Source organism: Piliocolobus tephrosceles, unplaced genomic scaffold (genome assembly GCF_002776525.5).
Source record: "Piliocolobus tephrosceles isolate RC106 unplaced genomic scaffold, ASM277652v3 unscaffolded_109, whole genome shotgun sequence".
Lineage (NCBI taxonomy): Eukaryota > Metazoa > Chordata > Mammalia > Primates > Cercopithecidae > Piliocolobus > Piliocolobus tephrosceles.
In genome coordinates, this window is record NW_022291976.1 from 283,294 (window position 1) to 302,626 (window position 19,333).

The 19,333-nt window shown below is 41.0% G+C and overlaps 1 protein-coding gene across 2 annotated transcripts in view; it reads right to left on the reverse strand.

Annotated features, from left to right (window-relative positions):
- Nucleotides 1-19,333, reverse strand: part of LOC113219852 (protein CASC4) — a 128,584-nt gene that overhangs the window by 62,304 nt on the left and 46,947 nt on the right. For both annotated transcript variants that reach the window (XM_026447901.1, XM_026447900.1), the window contains exons 5-6: nt 14,426-14,573; nt 13,994-14,074 (exon numbers count right to left, since the gene is read on the reverse strand). In XM_026447901.1, the coding sequence (XP_026303686.1) occupies nt 13,994-14,074; nt 14,426-14,573 (229 nt within the window). The remainder of the gene's footprint in view (nt 1-13,993; nt 14,075-14,425; nt 14,574-19,333) is intronic.

Consider the following 19,333-nt stretch of genomic DNA (forward strand, 5'->3'; position numbering starts at 1 on the left):
TTGTGATTTCATATAAATTTTAGGATTGTTTTTTCCATTTCTGGGAAGACTGTCATATTTTGATAGAGATTGCACTGAATCTGTGACTGCTTTGGGTAGCACGAACATTTTAACAATATTGATTCTTACAATCTATGAACATGGAATATCTTTCCTTTGTGTGTGTGTGTCCTCTTCAATTTCTTTCACCAATGTTTTACAGTTTTCATTGTGAAGATCTTTCACTTCTTTGGTAAAGTTAATTCCTAGGTATTTTATTTTTAGCTATTGTAAATGGGATTATGTTCCTGATTTCTTTTTCAGATTATTCACTGTTGGCATATAGAAATGCTACTGATTTCTGTATGTTGATTTAGTATGCTGCAACTTTACTAAATTTATCAGTTCTAATAGTTTTTTGGTGGAGTCTAGGTTTTTCCAAATATAAGGTCATATCACCTGCAAACAAGGATAATTTGACTTCTTCCTTTCCGATTTGGATGCCTTTTATTTATTTGTTTTTTTTTTAATTTATTTTTTTGAGACAGAGTCTCGCTCTGTCACACAGGCTGGAGTGTAGCAGCACAATCTTGGCTCACTGCAAGCTGCGCCTCCCGGGTTCATGCCATTCTCCTGCCTCAGCCTCCCAAGTAGCTGGGACTACAGGCCCCAGCCACCACGCCCGGCTAATTTTTTGTATTTTTAGTAGGGACGGGGTTTCAACACGTTAGCCAGGGTGGTCTCGATCTCCTGACCTCGTAATCCACCCGCCTCGGCCTCCGAAAGTGCTGGGATTACAGGCATGAGCCACTGCGCATGGCCACCTTTATTTCTTTCTTTTGTCTGATTGCTAGCTAGGACTTCCAGTACTAGGTTAAATAGCAGTGCTTAAAGTGGGCAACCTTTCACCTTCCTTTCTGATTTGGATGTCTTTTATTTCTTTCTCTTTTCTGATTGCTCTGGCTAGGACTTCCAGTATTAGTACTGAAAGTCTAGGTCAAATAACAGTACTAGATCAAATGACAGTAGTGAAAGTGGGCATCCACTTCGTGTTACAGATAGATCTTAGAGAAAAGGCCTTTCAGTTTTCCCTCCTCAGTATAGTACTAGCTGTGGGTCTGCCACATGTGGTTTTTATTATGTTGAGGTATGTTCTTTCTACATGCAGTTTTTTGATGATTTTTATCATGAAGAGATGTTAAATTTTATCAGATGCTTTCTCAGCATCAACTGAAATGACCATATGGTTTCTGTCCTTCATTCTGTTGATACCACATTAATTGAGTCATGTATGCGGAAACATCCTTTCATCCCTGGGATAAAACCCACTTGTTCAATGATAAATGATCTTTTTAATATGTTCCTTAATTCGGTTTGACAGTGTTTTGTTAAGGATTTTTCCACCAATGTCCATCAGAGATATTATTCTGTGTTTTCTTTTCCCTTGATGTGTCTTTAACTGGTGGTGTTATCAGGCTAATACTGGTCTCCTACAATGAGTCTGGAAGTATTCCCTCCTCCTCTATTTTTCAGAATAGTCTGAGTAGGATTGGTTTTACTTCTTTTTTTTTTTTTTTTTTTTTTTTGAGACGGAGTCTTGCTCTGCCGCCCAGGCTGGAGTGCAGTGGCTGGATCTCAGCTCACTGCAAGCTGCGCCTCCCGGGTTCATGCCATTCTCCTGCCTCAGCCTCCCGAGTAGCTGGGACTACAGGCGCCCGCCTTGTCGCCGGGCTAGTTTTTTGTATTTTTTGTATTTTGTAGTAGAGACGGGGTTTCACCGTATTAGCCAGGATGGTCTCAATCTCCTGACCTCGTGATCCGCCCGTCTCGCCCTCCCAAAGTGCTGGGATTACAGGCTTGAGCCACCGCGCCTGGTGGTTTTACTTCTTAAGTATTTGGTAGAGTTCAACAGTGAAGCCACTGGGTCCCGGGTATTTCTCTGCTGGAAGACTTTTTATTACAGCTTCAACTTGTTACTTGTCATTGGTCTGTTCAAGTTTTATATTACTTCATGGTTCTAGCTTAGTAGACTGTATGGTGTCCAGGAATTTAACCCTTTCTTCTAGGTTTTCCAATTTACTGGCATATAGTTGCTCATAGTAGCCTCTAATGATCCTTTGAATTTCTGTATTATCTGTTGCAATATCTCCTTTTTCATTTCTGACTTTATTTGGGTCTTCTTTTTTTCTTAGTCTGGCTAAAAAGTTTGTCAGTTTTAAGTTTTCAAAACACCAACTTTTTCTTTCCTTGATCGTCTGTATTGTTTCCTTCATTTCAATTTCATTTATGTCTGCTCTGATCTTTATTTTACCTTCTATTAACATTAGGTTTGGATTACTCTTGCTTTTCTAGTTCTTTAGGATGCATTGTTACGTTGTTTATTTGAAGTTTTCTTTTCTGATGTAGGAGCTTATAGCTATAAACTTCCCTCTTAGTTCTGCTTTTGCTGTATCCCATAGGATTTGGCATATTGTGTTTCCATTACGTTTGTTTCAAGATATTTTGCAATTTCCTTCTTAATCTCTTCATTGACCTACTAGTGACTCAGGAGGATATTGTTTAATTTCCATGTGTTTGTACAGTTCCCAAAATGCCTCTTGTTATTGATTTATAATTTTATTCCATTGTGGTTCAGAGAAGATATTTGATATAACTTCAATTTTTTGAATGTTTTAAGACTTGTTTTGTGGCCTCACATATGGCCTGTACTCTTGAGAATGATGCATGTACTGAGGAGAAGAATATGTATTCTTCAGCCATTGGATGAAATGTTCTGTAAATATCTATTAGGTCTATTTGGTCTATAGTGCATATGAAGTCTGATGTTTCCTTGTTGATTTTCTGTCTGGATGATCTGTCCAATGCTGAAAGCAGGGTGTTGAAGTCTTCAGCTATTATTGTATTGAAGTTTATCTTTCTCTTTAGCTCTAATATTTGCTTTATGTATCAGGGTGTTCCAACACTGGGTGCATATATATATACAACTGCTATATCCCATTGTTGAATTGACCCTTTTATATATAATGACCTTCTTTGTCTCTTACAGTTTTTGTCCTGAAATTCATTTTGTTTAAGTATAGCTACTCTTGCTCTTTCTTCTTTTTTTTTTTTTTTTTTGGTTTCTACTTGCCTGGAACATCTTTTCCCATCCCTTTATTTTCAGTCTATGTGTGTCTTTTTTATTTTATTTTATTTTATTTTTGAGACGGAGTTTTGCTCTTGTTGCCCAGGCTGGAGTGCAATGGCGCGATCTCGGCTCACCACAACCTCTGCCTCCTGGGTTCAAGCAATTCTTCTGCCTCAGCCTCTCGAGTAGCTGGGATTACAGGCATGTGCCACCACACCCTGTTAATTTTGTATTTTTAGTACAGATGGGGTTTCTCCATGTTGGTCAGGCTGGTCTGGAACTCCCGACCTCAGGTGATCCACCTGCCTTTACCTCCCAAAGTGCTGAGATTACAGGGGTGAGCCACTGCACCCAGCCTATGTGTGTCTTTACAGGTGAGTGTGTTTCTTGTAGGCAACAGACTGCTGGGCCTTAATTTTTTGTTGTTGTTGTTTTCTTTTTTTGAGGCAAGGTCTTGCTGTGGTGCCCAGGCTGGAGTGCAATGGCATGATCTCACCTCACTGCAGCCTCAACCTCCCAGGCTCAAGTGATCTTCCCACCTCAGCTTTCTGGAGTAGCTGGGACTATAGGCATGTACCCCTGTGGCACCACCATTAGAACTGTGCTGGGTCAGACCTGAAGCCAGTACAGCACTGGGTCTTGCCAAGGCCTGCTGTAACCACTACCTGGCTACCACCTATGTTTGCTCAAGGCCCTAGGGCTCCACAATCAGCAGATGATGAAGACAGCTGGGCTTGTGTCCTTCCTTTCCGGGTGGCAAATTCCCCCAGCAGGTTCAGAGATGATGTCTGGGAACCAGGGCCTGAAATTGGAAATGTTAGAAATCTACCTGGTATTCTTTCTACTGCAGTAAGTTTGGCACCAAAACAGAGTCTCTGTCTGTGTCCACCACCACCACAGGCCCATGGGGAGTATTGCCAGGGTATCGACAACATTCACTTAAGGCCCAAGGGCTCTTCAGTCATCTTGTGAACGCTGCCAGGCCTGGGACTCACCCTTCAGAGCAACAGGCTCCCTTCTAGCATAGTGTAGGTCCAGAAATAACATCCAGGAGCTAAGGCCTGGAATTAGGGACCCTAAGAGTTCACTTGGTACTCTTCCCAACTGTGACCAAGTTCAAATCTACGCTGCAAGACATAATCCCCTTTACTCTTCCCTCTCCTTTTGTTAAGCAGAGAGTCTTTACTTGTAGTCGCTACTGCTGTGAATGTGCTGGGTCACACCTGAAGCCAGCATATCTCAGAGTCTCACTCAAGGTCACAGCATCTACTATCTGGTTACCACTGCTGATTATTCAGGGCCCAAGGGCTCTTTAGTTAGCAGGTGATGAATCTTGCCAGGACTAGGTCCTTCCCTTCAAGGCGGAAGGTTCCCTTCTGGCGCTGACTGTGTCTAGACACTATAGGCATCTAGGGCCTGGAATAGGGGTCTCACAACTCTACTTGGTACCCTATATGACTGTGGCTGAGCTGGTATTCAAGTTGCAAAACAAAGTCCTCTTTACTCTTCCCTTTCCTGTCTCCAAACAGAAGGAAGGGGTCTCTTTTGTACTGGCAAGCTGAACTGGCTGGCACTGTGTGGAAGGGGTGACACAAGCACTTCCTTAGTGACACCTTGTGACACCCTGGCTGCTGTCTCACTAGGTTGTGTGCCCCTGCAAGACCACTGGTTCTGACCCCAGCACTACTCTAGGACTCGCCTAGGAGTTGCAGTCCTTCTACCCTAGACAGCTTTTCTGGTTCATGTAAGACCCAAAGCACTTTAGCTTGCGGTGGCAAGCCTTGCCAAAACTCAAGTTCTGCCTGCTGGGAGAGAAAATTTCCCCTCTGACTAGGGTTAGTCCACAGGCTTCCTCTGTGGGCATTGGCTGAGTTCTGCTCAGTGTTGGCAGTACTAAGTTCCAATGCAAAGTCTCACAATTACTACACTCTCACTCTTGGAAGAGTACAGATTCTCTCTCCATGCCACAAGGCCACTGCAGCGGTTGGGGGGTGGTGTATTCAATTCAAGACTGTCTTTCCTACTCCTTCCATGTCCCTTTTAATAATATTAAGTTAAAACCAGGTACTGTGATTGCTCACCTGATTTTTGGTTCTCATGAAACAAAAATGTGTAGATAGTTGTCAAATTTGGTGCTACTGCAGGGAAGACAAACAGTGGAGGCTTCTATTCAGCTATCTCGCTCTGCCTCCTCTCTCTCTTATTATTATTATTATTATTATTATTATTTTAGACAGGGTCTCTCTCTGTCACCCAGACTGCAGTACAGTGGTACAATCACAGCTCATTGCAATCTCGAACTCCTGGGCTCATGCGATCCTCCCACCTCAGCTCCCCAAGTAGCTAGGACTACAGGTGTGTGCCACTATGCCTTCTGTTCTACCCCCTAAGACATGAAGTCTTGTTATGTTGCCCAGGCCTCGAACTCCTGGCCTCAAGCAATCCTTTTACCTAGGCTTCCCAAAGTGTTGGGATTACAGGCGTGAGCCACTACAGCTAGCCTCTCTTTAATTTTTTTAAATAATGATTTTTTCGAATAGGTAGTTTATTAGTATTATACAAAAATTTAAAAGTTCAAAAGATTATATAATGAAAAATGAGTCACCTTTCCATCCCTGTCCCAATCTTCTTCCCCATAAAACCACTATTACTGGTTTCAATCTAGAGTGGTACTGTCCAACAGAACTTTCTACAATAATGAAAATGTTCTGCATTGGTGCTATCCAACACAGTTAGTTGCCTTTAGCCACAGGTAACTACTAAGCACTTTAAGTGTGGCTAGTTTGACTAAGAAACTGAATTTAATTTTACCTAAATGTAATGAATTTAAATGTAAATCGCCACATGTGACCAGTGGCTACTGCATTAATACAGTATAGATCTAGAGAATCTGTCTAGAGCAACGGTTTTACTGCCTTAGCTACATAATGTAATCACCTAGTGAGCATTTAAACCTTCAATGCCCAAGTCAAATCCCAGACCAAATATAACAAAATCTCTGGAATGGAATTTAGGCATCAGTTATTTTTTTTGTCAAGCTCCCCAGTGATTCCAATACGCAACCACCATTCAAAGCCTCTGTTCTAGAAAATCTATTATCTTACAAATAGATTACCTCCACCTAATATTTAAAAACTAAAACCCTGCTGGGTGAAGTGGCTCATGCCTGTAATCCCAGAACTTTGGGAGGCTGAGGCAGGTGGATCACTTGAGATCAGGAGTTCAAGATCAGCCTGGTCAACATGGTGAAACCCTATCTCTACTAAAAATACAAAAAATTAGCCAGGCATGGTGGCAGGTGCCTGTAATCTCAGCTACTTGGGAGGCTGAGACAGGAGAACTGCTTGAACCCAGGAGGCAGAGGTTGCAGTGAGCCGAGATAATGCTACTATACTTCAGCCTGGGCAACAAAGCGAGACTCTGTCTCTCACGCGCACACACACAAAAACCTAAAAGCTTTTCCTGGATGCTGTTGATAGAAAAAATAAAATAAAAATAAAGAAAAATAAGAACCAAGAGGAGAATTTTTTTTCTTTCTAAGTTATTAATTAGAAAATAACTTTCAATTGCTCAAGTACAGAAATATCTTTATACCTATAGAGGGTTTCCCCCAAAGTAAGTCAACAGGGGTAATTTTTACTGGGACTGATTGGATTTTTAAAGTTAAAAAAGAGTTTCCAAGACAGAAATACAATTTTCCTCTGTTTATAGATATAATACAGAGAAGATATTTGCATTACATACTGTTAAAGAACTAAATATCAAGAAGAAAGGCTGGATGCGGTGGCTCACATCTGTAATCCTAGCACTTTGGGAGGCCGAGGCGGGCAGATTACCTGAGCTCAGGAGTTCAAGACCAGCCTGGGTAACACAGTTGAAACCCTGTCTCTACTAAAAATTCAAAAAAACTTAGCCAGGTGTGGTGCCGGGTGCCTGTAGTCCCAGCTACTCAGAAAGCTGAGGCAAGAGAATGGCGTGAACCCGGGAGGCAGAGCTTACAGTGAGCCAAGACTGCGCCACTGCACTTCAGCCTGGGCGACAGAATGAGACTACGTCTCAAAAAAAAATAAAATTAGGCCGGGCGCGGTGGCTCAAGCCTATAATCCCAGCACTTTGGGAGGCCGAGACAGGCGGATCACGAGGTCATGAGATCGAGACCATCCTGGCTAACACGGTGAAACCCCGTCTCTACTAAAAAATACAAAAAAACTAGCCGGGCGAGGTGGTGGGCGCCTGTAGTCCCAGCTACTCGGGAGGCTGAGGCAGGAGAATAGCGTGAACCCAGGAGGCGGAGCTTGCAGTGAGCTGAGATCCGGCCACTGCACTCCAGCCTGGGCGACAGAGCGAGACTCCATCTCAAAAAAAAAAAACTAAAATAAAAATAAAAATAAAAAAATAAAAATTAAATTAAATTAAATTAAAAATAAATAAATAAGTTTTGCATGTGGTGGCACAAGCCTGTAATCACAGTCCCTCTAGAAGGTAAAGCAGAAGGATTGCTTGGGTCTAGGAGTTTGAGGCTGCAGTAAGCTATGACCATGCCACTGTACTCCAGTCTGGATGACAGAACAAGATCCTGTCTCTAAAAATAAAAAATAATACATAACAAAAAGATTTTAAAAGTTTAAAAACTAGTGATATAAATATGTAACTGCCTAACATTACAGTTATCTAAATCAGCATACAGATAAGTATCCAGGTCAAGAAGGTAATTCATTAAATCATAAAGTTCCTGTAACATCTTGGTGATTAGTTTCAAATCAAACATTAAAAACAAACAAAACCCAGTAAGGTTTCACTGCATGGCTTTGGGAGCTGAGAAGCTAAAACAAAATGCTAACCCTAAGCACATGCTCTATAACCCTTGACTGTTTCAGAGGTATATATATATATATATATATATTTATATATACTTTTTTTTTTTCTGAGACAGTGTCTCTCTCTGACACCAGGCTGGAGTGCAGTGGTACGATCTCTGCTCACTGCAGCCTCCGCCTCCTGGGCTCAAGCAATTCTCCCACCTTAGCCTCCTGAGTAGCTGACACACAGGTGCATGCCACCATGACTGGCTAATTTTTCTATTTCTTGTAGACACAGGGTTTTACCATGTTGCTCAGGCTGGTCTCGAACTCTTGGGCTCAAGCGACCCTCCCACCTCAGCCTTCCAAAGTGCTAAGATTACAGATGTGAGCCACTGTGCCCGGCCTCAGAGGTATATTTAAAGATAGTTTCACACTGTTTTACTGTAATTTCTAGTATGGTCCTAGCTATCTTAAACAAAACTGTCAGTATATATAACAGTCCATTTTTAAATTACGAGGATTTTTTTTTTTTTTTTTTTTGAGACAGAGTCTCACTCTCTTGCTCAGGCTGGAGTGCAGTGGCGCAATCTCAGTTGACTGCAGCCTCTGCCTCTTGGGCTCAAGGGATTCTCCTGCCTCAGCCTCCCAAGTAGCTGGGATTACAGGTGTGTGCCACCATGCCCAACTAATTTTGCATTTTTAGTAGAGATGGGGTTTCACCATGTTGGCCAGGCTGGTCTCAAACTCCTGGCCTCAAGTAATCCACCCACCTCGACCCCCCAAAGTGCTGGGATTACAGGTATGAGCCACTATGCCCAGCCAGGATATGTTCTTTTCTCTGCTTCCTCTTTGGAGTTACTGCCTCTATAGCTAATAGGACAACACATACACACCAGAACTTGTACTGACATTAAGAATTTTGGCATACATTACTTCAGGAAGAAAAAGCAAAACTGAAGAAAAGGAGTGGCAAAGAGATTAAAAATGGGGCTACAATTACATGAAATAATAACCGCAGCAACTAAGTTTTTTTGTGGTGTTGTTTTTTTTTTGAGACGGAGTCTCGCTCTGTGGCCCAGGTTGGAGTGCAGAGGCACGATCTTGGCTCACTGCAACCTCCGCCTTCTGGATTCTAACGATTCTCCTGCCTTAGCCTCCCAAGTAGCTGGGACTACAGGCGCCTGCCACCACACCCAGCTAATTTTTATGTTTTTACAGAGACGGGGTTTCACCATGTTGGCCAGGGGGTCTTGAACTCCTGACCTCAAGTCATCTACTTGCCTCAGCCTCCCAAAGTGCTGAGATTACAGGCATGAGCCACTGCACCCGGCCAATAGAAACTAAGATTTATATAGCACTTGCTATGTGCCAGGCACTGTTCTAAGTGCTTTACATTTAAATTTCACAACATTCCTGTGAGGTTGGAATTGTTATTATTCTATTTTACATATAAGGGCAAAAAAATGGTCACATAATTGTTAAAAGATAAGAGCCAAACGTTTAAATCTAGGCAATCTGACTCCAAAGATCACTGTCTCACCATTAAAGATAGCCTGAGAATTCAACCGTATACATTTACTAGGACCCTGCTATATGCAAGGTAGCATGTAGGGAGCTCAAGGCACAACAATATGACATGGCTTTCCTTCGTGTTTGCATCTGAATGATCACAGAGCTCAAAGTTTCCTTCTACCAGTTAGCATTTCAAAATAATCTTTACACTCAAAATATTTCCTCAAATAATTAAGGATAAATGCTATGAAGAATGATTATCAAAGCAAAGCACGAATAGTTTAAAAAGCTTCAAATATTAATCCAGGCCAGGCATGGTGGCTCACACCTATAGTTGCAGTACTTTGGGAGGCTGAGGTGGGAGAACTGCATGAGCCTAGGAGTTTAAGACCAGCCTGGATAATATAGCGAGACCCTGTCTCTACAAACAACAACAACAACAACAACAAAATTAGCTGGGTGTGATGGCACATACCTATAGTCCCAGCTACTCGGGAGCTGATGTGGGAGTACCACTTGAGCCCAGGAGGTCAAGGCTTCAGTGAGCTATGATCATGCCATTGCACTCCAGCCTGGGTGACAGGGCAAGACCCTGTCCCCAAATATATAAATAAATAAAAATAAAAGTTAAAAAAAAAAATCCAGAAGGCCTTTAATATGCCATGACAATGTAGAAAATGTCTGCATATAGAGACATTTTTTACATTAATGATCAATTTACACAAAATTTTAACACACTTGGTGTTTTTCCCAGTTCCAAATTATAGTGCTGCAACCATGTAAGTTATATGGCAAGTTCACGTTGTAAAAATCAGATAATGAATTTGTTGGTATCTCATCAACAGTAGCACTATTCATTCTTATAAAATCTAAAAAAATCGGACAGGTGTGGTGGCTCACGCCTGTAATCCCAGCACTTTGGGAAGCCAAGGCAGTTGGATGACGAGGTCAGGAGTTCAAGATCAGCCTGACCAAGATGGTGAAACCCCGTTTCTACTAAAAATATTTAAAAACTTAGCCAGGAGTGGTGGTGGGCGCTGCAATCCCAGCTACTCAGGAGGCTGAGGAAAAGAATTGCTTAAACCTGGGAGGCAGAGGATGCAGTGAGCCAAGATCACGCCACTGTACTCCAGGCTAGGCAACAGAGTGAAACTCAGTCTCAAAAAAAAAAAAAAAAAAAAAAAAATTAATAAAATTGTTGTGTACTTTTTAAATTATTATTATTAAGGAAGCAGACGAGGCAAGATAGATTTCTATCTGCTGGAATGGCTCATGTATGAAAGACATTTGAAAACCACTGTCTGATAGGACAATATACCTAATAATTAAGATCTCTAAGATCTCTTATATTCCCATTTCATTTTACCCTAAACACTGGAATTTCCTGGTGGCTGGTTCATAAATTATGACCAATGAGAAAATAAATGGAGACATTACACATTTAGAGTAATAATGATAAAATTTTAACTTGAAAAGTATGTGGAAATAGGCCGGGCGTGGTGGCTCACACCTGTAATCCCAGCACTTTGGGAGGCCGAGGTGAGCAGATCACAAGGTCAGGATCTCGAGACCATCCTGGCTAACACGGTGAAACCCCATCTCTGCTAGAAATACAAAAATTAGCCAGGTGTTGTGGTAGGTGCCTGTAGTCCCAGCTACTCGAGAGGTTGAGGCAGGAGAATGGTGTGAACCTGGGAGGCAAAGCTTGCAGTGAGCCAAGATCGCGCCACTGTACTCCAGCCTGGGCGACAGAGTGAGACTCTGTCTCAAAAAAAAAAAACAAAAACAAAAAAAAGAGAAAAGTATGTGGAAATAAATAATAGAGGTTAAAAATTATACATACTAAAATACAAATAATACACTTTGTAGGTATATTACATGAAAAATAAATGTATGCAGGTAGCCAACTCTTGCTCATATCTGAATAGAGTGCTTCTATCAGAAACCAGCAGTATGTCCTTGACAAAACTTTGGGTATAGTTTTTAAAATATACAAGCGCAATGTAAAATAGATTAATCTACCTAAAACTCAACTGTGTCTACGACTACAGTAAGTGCTACAAAAATTTAGAAGAATACAGAGTTCCTGTTCTAATATTTCTTTAACATCTTAGTCAGTGGTTCTCAAACTTTAGCATAGATCAAAATCACTAGGGGAGCTTTTTAAAACAAATTACTGGGCTCCATTCCAAAATTTCTGATTAAGTAGGTCTGGAATGGGACCTAAGAATTTGCAGGTCTAACAAGTTCCTGGGTAATGCTGATACTGCTGATCCAAAGACCATACTTTAAAAATCACTGGATTACAGCTAGGCACCACAGCTCCTGCCTACAATCCCAGTGCTTTGAGAGGCTGAGGCGGGACTGTTGCTTGAGGTCTGGAGTTAAAGAGTAGCCTGGGCAACACAGTGAGGCACTGTCTCTACAAAAATAAAAATACTAGCCAGGTGTGGTGGCGTGCCCCTGTAGTCTTAGGAGGCTGAGGTGGGAGGATGGCTTGAGCCTAGGAGTTTGAGGCTACCATCAACAATAATCACTGCACTCTAGCCTGGGCAAGAGAACGAGACCCTGTCTGAAAAAAATATATGTAATTTTTGGCTCGCTCTCTATATATTTGTTGGCTGGGTGCAGTGACCCATGTTTGTAATCCCAGCCCTTTGGGAGTCTGAAGTGGGAGGATCACGCAAGTCCAGGAGTTTGAGATCAGCCTGGGCAACATGGTGAGACCTTGTCTCTACAGAAAAATAAAGAAAACAGGCTGGGCATGGTAGTTGATGCCTGTAATCCCTGCATTTTGGGAGGCCAAGGCAGGCAGATCGCTTAAGGCTAGGAGTTCGAGACCAGCCTGGGCAACATGGTGAAAACTTATCTCTACAAAAAACTACAAAAAATAGTCAGGTGTGGTGGCACATGCCTGTAGTCCCTGCTACTCAGGAGGCTGAGGTGGGAAGATCACTTATGCCCGGGAGATCTCGGCTGCAGTGAGCTGTGATCATGCCACTGTACTCTGGCCTGGGTGACAGAGCGAGATCCCACAAAAATAAAAAAAATAAAGAAAATAAAAAATAAAATTAGCTGGGCATGATGGCACACACCTGTAGTCTCAGTTATTCAGGAAGCTGAGGTGGGTGGATAGCTTGTGCCCAGGAGATCAAGACTGTAGTTACTCATGACTGCACCACTGCATTCCAGCATGGGTGACAGAGTGAGACCCTGTCTCAAGAAAAGAAAAAAAATTAAATTAAAAAAAATGTTAAAAAGAGGTCGGGCTTGGTGGCTCATGCTTGTAATCCCAGCACTTTGGGAGGCCAAGGCGGGAGAATCACTTGAGGTTAGGAGTTCGAGACCAGCTGCCCAACACGGTGAAACCTTGCCTCTACTGAAAATACAAAAATTAGCTGAGCATGGTGGCACACACCTGTAATCCCAGCTACTCAGGAGGATGAGGCAAGAGAAATGCTTGAACCTGGGAGGCTGAGATTGCAGTGAGCCAAGATCGCGCCACCACATTCTAGCCTGAGCGTCAGAGATTTTTGTATCTCAAAATTAATTAATTAATTTTTAAAAATCACTGGATTACTTCATTTTCTTACAAACAAAGCTTGCTAATTCTGATTCTTTATTTTCAAATTCATGTTATTGCTTTTGTCCTTACCTTTATTTTAGGGGAAATCACTATGAATTGGAAACCCGTAAGATTTGAGAAGACAACAAAACCATATAAATGAAAGGACAAATATTTCATTTATTTGGTCTAAACATTCAGCAATTTCAGTCATGTACAACTAGCTATAATCACAGAAGTAATTACTGAGATTGAAAAGAAATAAAATCAGCCAAAAGCAGCAGAGGCATGCTGTTAATTTCTTATTTTTCTACCATAATAAATTGGAGTCAGCAGGCAGGAGTACCATTAATAGCCAAGAAACATAGATATAGCAAGAAAAACAAAGAAGAGACATGAAGGAAAAAAATGAAGGGGATTAGGATAGCAACAAGTGGGATGAGGACTGCAAGTGAAAATGGATAAGAAGCAGACACGTTAAGGAGGAAAGAGACACAATGAACAGAAGTGGCCAGAAAAGAAGAAAAAAAATGGTAAACAAACTATCCAAAAGTGTGGGGTAATTCACTAAAAGGACAAGCCAAGCCCTCAAAAACTAAATAACTAAATAACTCTTATTAGGATATTACTATGCCATATTAAAGCACACCAACAACACAGGAATCTGGGCACACTTGGTGAGAAAGAAAAGAGCCATGCATACTTTTAGTAAACATAAATGACTCTATATAGTACAACTGTCATAAGCAAAAACTCTGAGTCGTGAAGAAAAGATTCAAATATAGTTGATTCTTCTCAAGGTAAAAACAAGTATTTTATACATCTTAGCAAAAAATTTTATAAAAGTCGTATCCAAAAAAAGTCCTGGCAATTAATGGGTACTTAATTAACTAGAAATATCAATCATCCAGATATCTGACTTTTCCAAGTGTTACCCAAAAAGAGAACGGGGTCACATGAAATGTATTATCATCACTTTAGTTGAATTCTCTAACAATTTTTACTTACCAGGGGGAAGATCATCAACTTTTGCTAGGTCATTCTCTTCTATTCCAGGCATCCCTGCATCACCACCTCTTTTGATTTGTTCTGCCCAAGTAACAGAAAGATAGAATTCTATAATTTTTCTTACATAATTTGAAAATGTTTTGAAGGAATGTAACAATCAGTTTCTAAAAGTAATAGGCTACATCAACTGAACATCTTTATATCTTGGACATAGCTGTAACTCTAAAATAACTTACTCTTTTTTCTCTTCCATCAAAGGATCCAAATTTGAAACAATGAAGACACTTAATCATGTGTGAACTAAAATCAAACAATTTTCTTTCTGATTGAAAATATTCACTTAAAAATGGGAAGAAAAAGTTAATATCCTATTAATACAAAACAAAATAATAATAATAATAATAATAATAATAATAATAATAATAATAATACCTTTCCCATGTGGAATATGATTGCTTGAGGGTTCTTCATTCTTATCTGCAACATTCTCAGCTACTTTTGGAATATTTTTAGGTACGACTTGATCGTTTATATCCGATTCTTTTCCACCATTTGATTGAATCTTATGGGCCTCTTGCAGCTAGATAAAGATTCGGTAACAATAAATATTTTTCAGTTCAAATTGTTAAACCACTGACACAACTATTAATTAAATGGTTCAAAAGGGTTCAAATAATGAACAACTGGAGATGCAGGATACATTATTTTCTGTGTGATTTTTATACCTGATAAAAAGTCAAAGAATAACACTTTTGAAAATCTCTAGCTACAGTAAATGAATGATTCGGCAAGCAGAGGTGACTCTGTTTGGCTATGCAGAGGTGTGTGATTCTGCAAGACAGCCTGCTGAGTACTACACGTTGCCCTGATGGCCTACAATTGGGCATTTTCCTGGGTGCTATGGGCAGGGTGGGTTCTCTGTAACCGTATGTTAGAATCAAGCAGGATGGCAGAAAGGAGGAGACTGGCATACAGGTGCTTCTTCAAGACCAAGGGTGAAAAACAGGCAATCTTCTTTCTAAGTGTGCTGGCCACTGAAGCACAGCAAGTAACGGCAGGACAATAAACAGGTCAGTGCTACCCCCAACCCTGTTCCTAACCTAGCATCTTCTTGGAAATGAGAATCTTCAAGTATATGGTTAGGCCTAACTCAATTCTCTCGATGGACCAGTATTGAGTTTGCCTCCATGGAAAATTGGGAGCAGCAAGGAGTCAAGTACACAAGCTTGGGATGCCATATATGGGTTCCTCTAGTCAACATTTAACATATCTATAAATGCTTTGTAAACTCTAAAGCAGTGTGAAATATAATTCTTAGTAATGTTATAAAAATAGTAAGAAAAAATTTATATGAAATCTAGAAAAACAAGAACAAAATCTTTTTTTTTTTGGATCTTTTTTATCTTTGAGACAGAGTCTTGCTCTGCTGCCCAGGCTGGAGTGCAGTGGCGCGATCTTGGCTCACTCCAAGCTCCGCCTTCCGGGTTCATGCCATTTTCCTGCCTCAGCCTCCCGAGCAGCTGGGACTACAGGCGCCCGCCACCACACCCCGCTAATTTTTTGTATTTTTAGTAGAGAGGGGGTTTCACAGTGTAGCCAGGATGGTCTCAATCTGCTGACCTCATGATCCGCCCACCTCAGCCTCCCAAAGTGCTGGGATTACAGGCGTGAGCCACCGCATCTGGCCACAAGAGTCAAATCTTAAGAATGTGTCACAACAAAGGAGAAAGGATACTCTGACAATCAGGTGTAGGTATTCAGTGTCCTGGCAGGTAATATCAACAAATGTTTGCATCATGCTTCAGTTTCCGAATTGCTTTCATAGCTGTCCTCTAGTAGAAATAAAATTCATAGTTTTGAGAAAAACAAAACTGAGGCTTTAAAAAGTTAAGCAGTTTAGAAGTTAAGGCCAGGCGTGGTGAATCATGCCTGTAATCCCAGCACTTTGGGAGGCCGAGGTGGGCAGATCACGAGGTCAGGAGATTGAGGGCATCCTGGCTAACACGGTGAAACCCCGTCTCTACTAAAAAATACAAAAAAAATTAGCTGGGTGTGGTGGCGGGCGCCTGTAGTCCCAGTTACTTGGGAGCCTGAGGCAGAAGAATGGCGTGAATCCGGGAGGTGGAGCTTGCAGCGAGCCGAGATCACGCCACTGCACTCCAGCCTGGGCAACAGTGCGAGACTCCACTTAAAACAAAAAAACAAACAAAAAAACCCCCAGCAGTTTGGGCCAGGTGCGGTGGAAAATCCTACCACTCTGGGAGGCCGAGGTGGTGGGTGAATCATGAGGTCAGGAGTTCGAGATCAGCCTGACCAACATGATGAAACCCCATCTCTACTAAAAACACAAAACTGAGTCGGGCGTGGTGGCCCACGCCTGTAATCCCAGCTACTCAGAAGGCTGAGGCAGAAGAATCGCTTGAACTCAGGAGGCGGAGGTTGCAGTGAGCCGAGATGGGGCCACTGCACTCCTGCCTGGGTGACAGAGCAAGACTCCGTCTCAGAAAAAAAAAAAAAAAGAATTAAGCAGTTTGTACAAAGTCACAAAACTAGAGAATTGTGAAGAAGGAATTCTAACCACAGTCTTTCTGACTCCAAATCTCACATTTCCTGTAAGTTGGTAAGCTATAATCAATTCTGATAGCTTAATCACTGATGAATGAAATGATAAACTGAAATTTTTGAACATGTCTGAAAATCCATGAGGCACAACTTGAGCAGCCAGCTTGCATCTCTGTGCATCTTCACTATAACGCTATCTCATAAGGCTATCACTATAGCACTCTTCACTCTTTTGCAGATGTGGATAAGACAAATATTGAACAAAATTAAAAGTCAAGCTACTGTTCAAAAATACTTTTCCATTGAAAGCAGTTAACAAAGATGTTGTCTCTTTAATGCATTATTGACAGTACCTTTCTATGAATGGACAATATTAATATTAATAAAATAAGATGCTTTTCTAGATGCAATGTTTGTGATTTGGTTAGGGGACCTACTGATTGTTTTTAAAATAAACTTCTTATTCTGAAATAATTTTAAATTTACAGAAAAATAATCACCCCTTACCCAGTTTCCCCTAATGTTAACATCCTATGGATTAAGGTACCATCCATAATTACCATGATACATTTGCAAAACTAAAAAAAAATCAGTATATTATTAGTACCTAAACTCCAGACTTAGATTTCACCAGTTTTTCCACTAAGTCCATTTTCTGTTTCAGGATCCAATTCAGGATACTACACTGCATTTATTTTAATTTTTTAATTTTTGAGATGGAGTCTCGTTCTGTTGCCAGGCTGGAGTGCAGTGGTGCAGTATTGGCTCACTGCAACCTCTGCCTCCCCAGTTCAAGGGATTCTCCTGCCTCAGCCTCCTGAGTAGCTGGGATTACAGGCACCAGCCACCATACCCGGCTAACTTTTTGTATTTTTAGTAGAGATGAGGTTTTACCACGTTGGCTGGCTGGTCTCAAACTCCTGACCTCGTGATCCACCCACCTTGGTCTCCCAAAGTGGTGGGATTACAGGTATGAGCCACCGCCCTCAGCTACTATACTACATTTAAGTCCTCAGGTCTCCTTAGTCTTCTCTGGGCTATGAGAGTTTCTCTGTCCCTATAGCATGAACGCATGGTTGTGTCTCAATAAAATTTTATGTATGAACACCAAAATAAATATTTCTATAATTTTCCAATGTACTAAGATAATTTTCTCAATTTTTTTCATCATTTGAAAATGTGAAAACCACTTTTGGCCTCTAAACAGTACAAAAACAGGCAGCGAGCTGAATTCAGCCTGTGGGCTATAGTTTGCTGTCTCCTTTTCCAGTCATTTCTGTGACAGACATGTGGCTGGTTAATTAATTTTAAAATTAATAAACAATCAAAAAGATAAAGCCCTGAATACAATTTATGCTTATTCCATATAGCTAACATTGGATTTGTCTCTATGAAAACTCAAATTGCACAGAACCAACTTGCTATAGTAGTTAAAGAACAGGAAATGAAGGGTGGGGAGTAGAATTAGGTAGCTAATCTAGAGAGTAAGGGCTGATGTGCTGCCCAGAAAGGAGAAGTTATCTGGGCACCTCAATTGCTGCCACGCCTTCTTCCATTAGGGTAGGATAATGGCAAGGAATAATTGGAGAGGCATTAGTTAATTAACAACATAAAAATAGCCTAGTATAGAAGAACAGAAAGAGAATTACACTGGCTTGGAAAAAAAGGGAAAGCTCTCATCTGTCTTCCTTAAGAGAATAGAAGAGAGCAAACTTATCCCATTATTTATATACTACGCTTATAATGACACAATTGCAATAGCAAACCTCTCTTCCCCTTCCTTTTGTGTTCCATTATGTTATTTTAACCCTCCAGTGTCTCAATAATACCTTTTGATTGCCCTCAATGCTGCATCTATGGTAGCTCACGCAGGCCTGTCTTCTTTCACCAATCCATCCTTATACCTCTTCAAAGTAGACTGCAGATAAGTAGCAGCTATTCCACTTTGTAGATTCAAAAAATGAAATAGAGAAAGAAATGACACCCTCTATATCCTACTATAAAATTGTGAAAAAGCAGCTGGGAGCAGTGGCTCAAGCCTGTAATCCCAGCACTTTGGGAGGCTGAGACGGGCGGATCACGAGGTCAGGAGATCGAGACCATCCTGGCTAACATGGTGAAACCCCGTCTCTACTAAAAACTATAAAAAACTAGCCGGGCGAGGTGGCGGCGCCTGTAGTCCCAGCTACCCGGGAGGCTGAGGCAGGAGAATGGCGTGAACCCGGGAGGCGGAGCTTGCAGTGAGCTGAGATCCGGCCACTATACTCCAGCCTGGGTGACAGAGCGAGACTCCGTCTCAAAAAAAAAAAAAAAAAAATTGTGAAAAAGCTAAGAATGAAAACCTGATATCCTTAACTTCTAGTCCTTTAGTTGAGATGCTACCAAAGAGCAAAACAAATACTTTTCACTATTAAATCTTTCTTTCCTTTAAATCACAAGAGTTCAGATAAATCGTGCCTAGTCAGGTAAGATTACAGGGTATAAAAAAATGAATCATGTCCTTAATAACTAGTAATCTTCAGACAATTTCTTCTATTGCTAAAAAAATCTTCATAATACATATTAACTTAAAATGAATTAATAAAAGAATTTGCCCCCCCGCCAAAAGTATGAATCAAATTGGTTATAGTGGCTAGTGGCTCATTTCTGTGCTTAAGGAAAGGGTGGCAGAAAAACAGAGATTGATAATAAAGGAAAAAGTGTTTCTTTTTATTCTATTTCTCAAATGCATAACAAAGGAAGTAGTTGATTTTCAGTAAAAAAGTTGCCCACTTTACA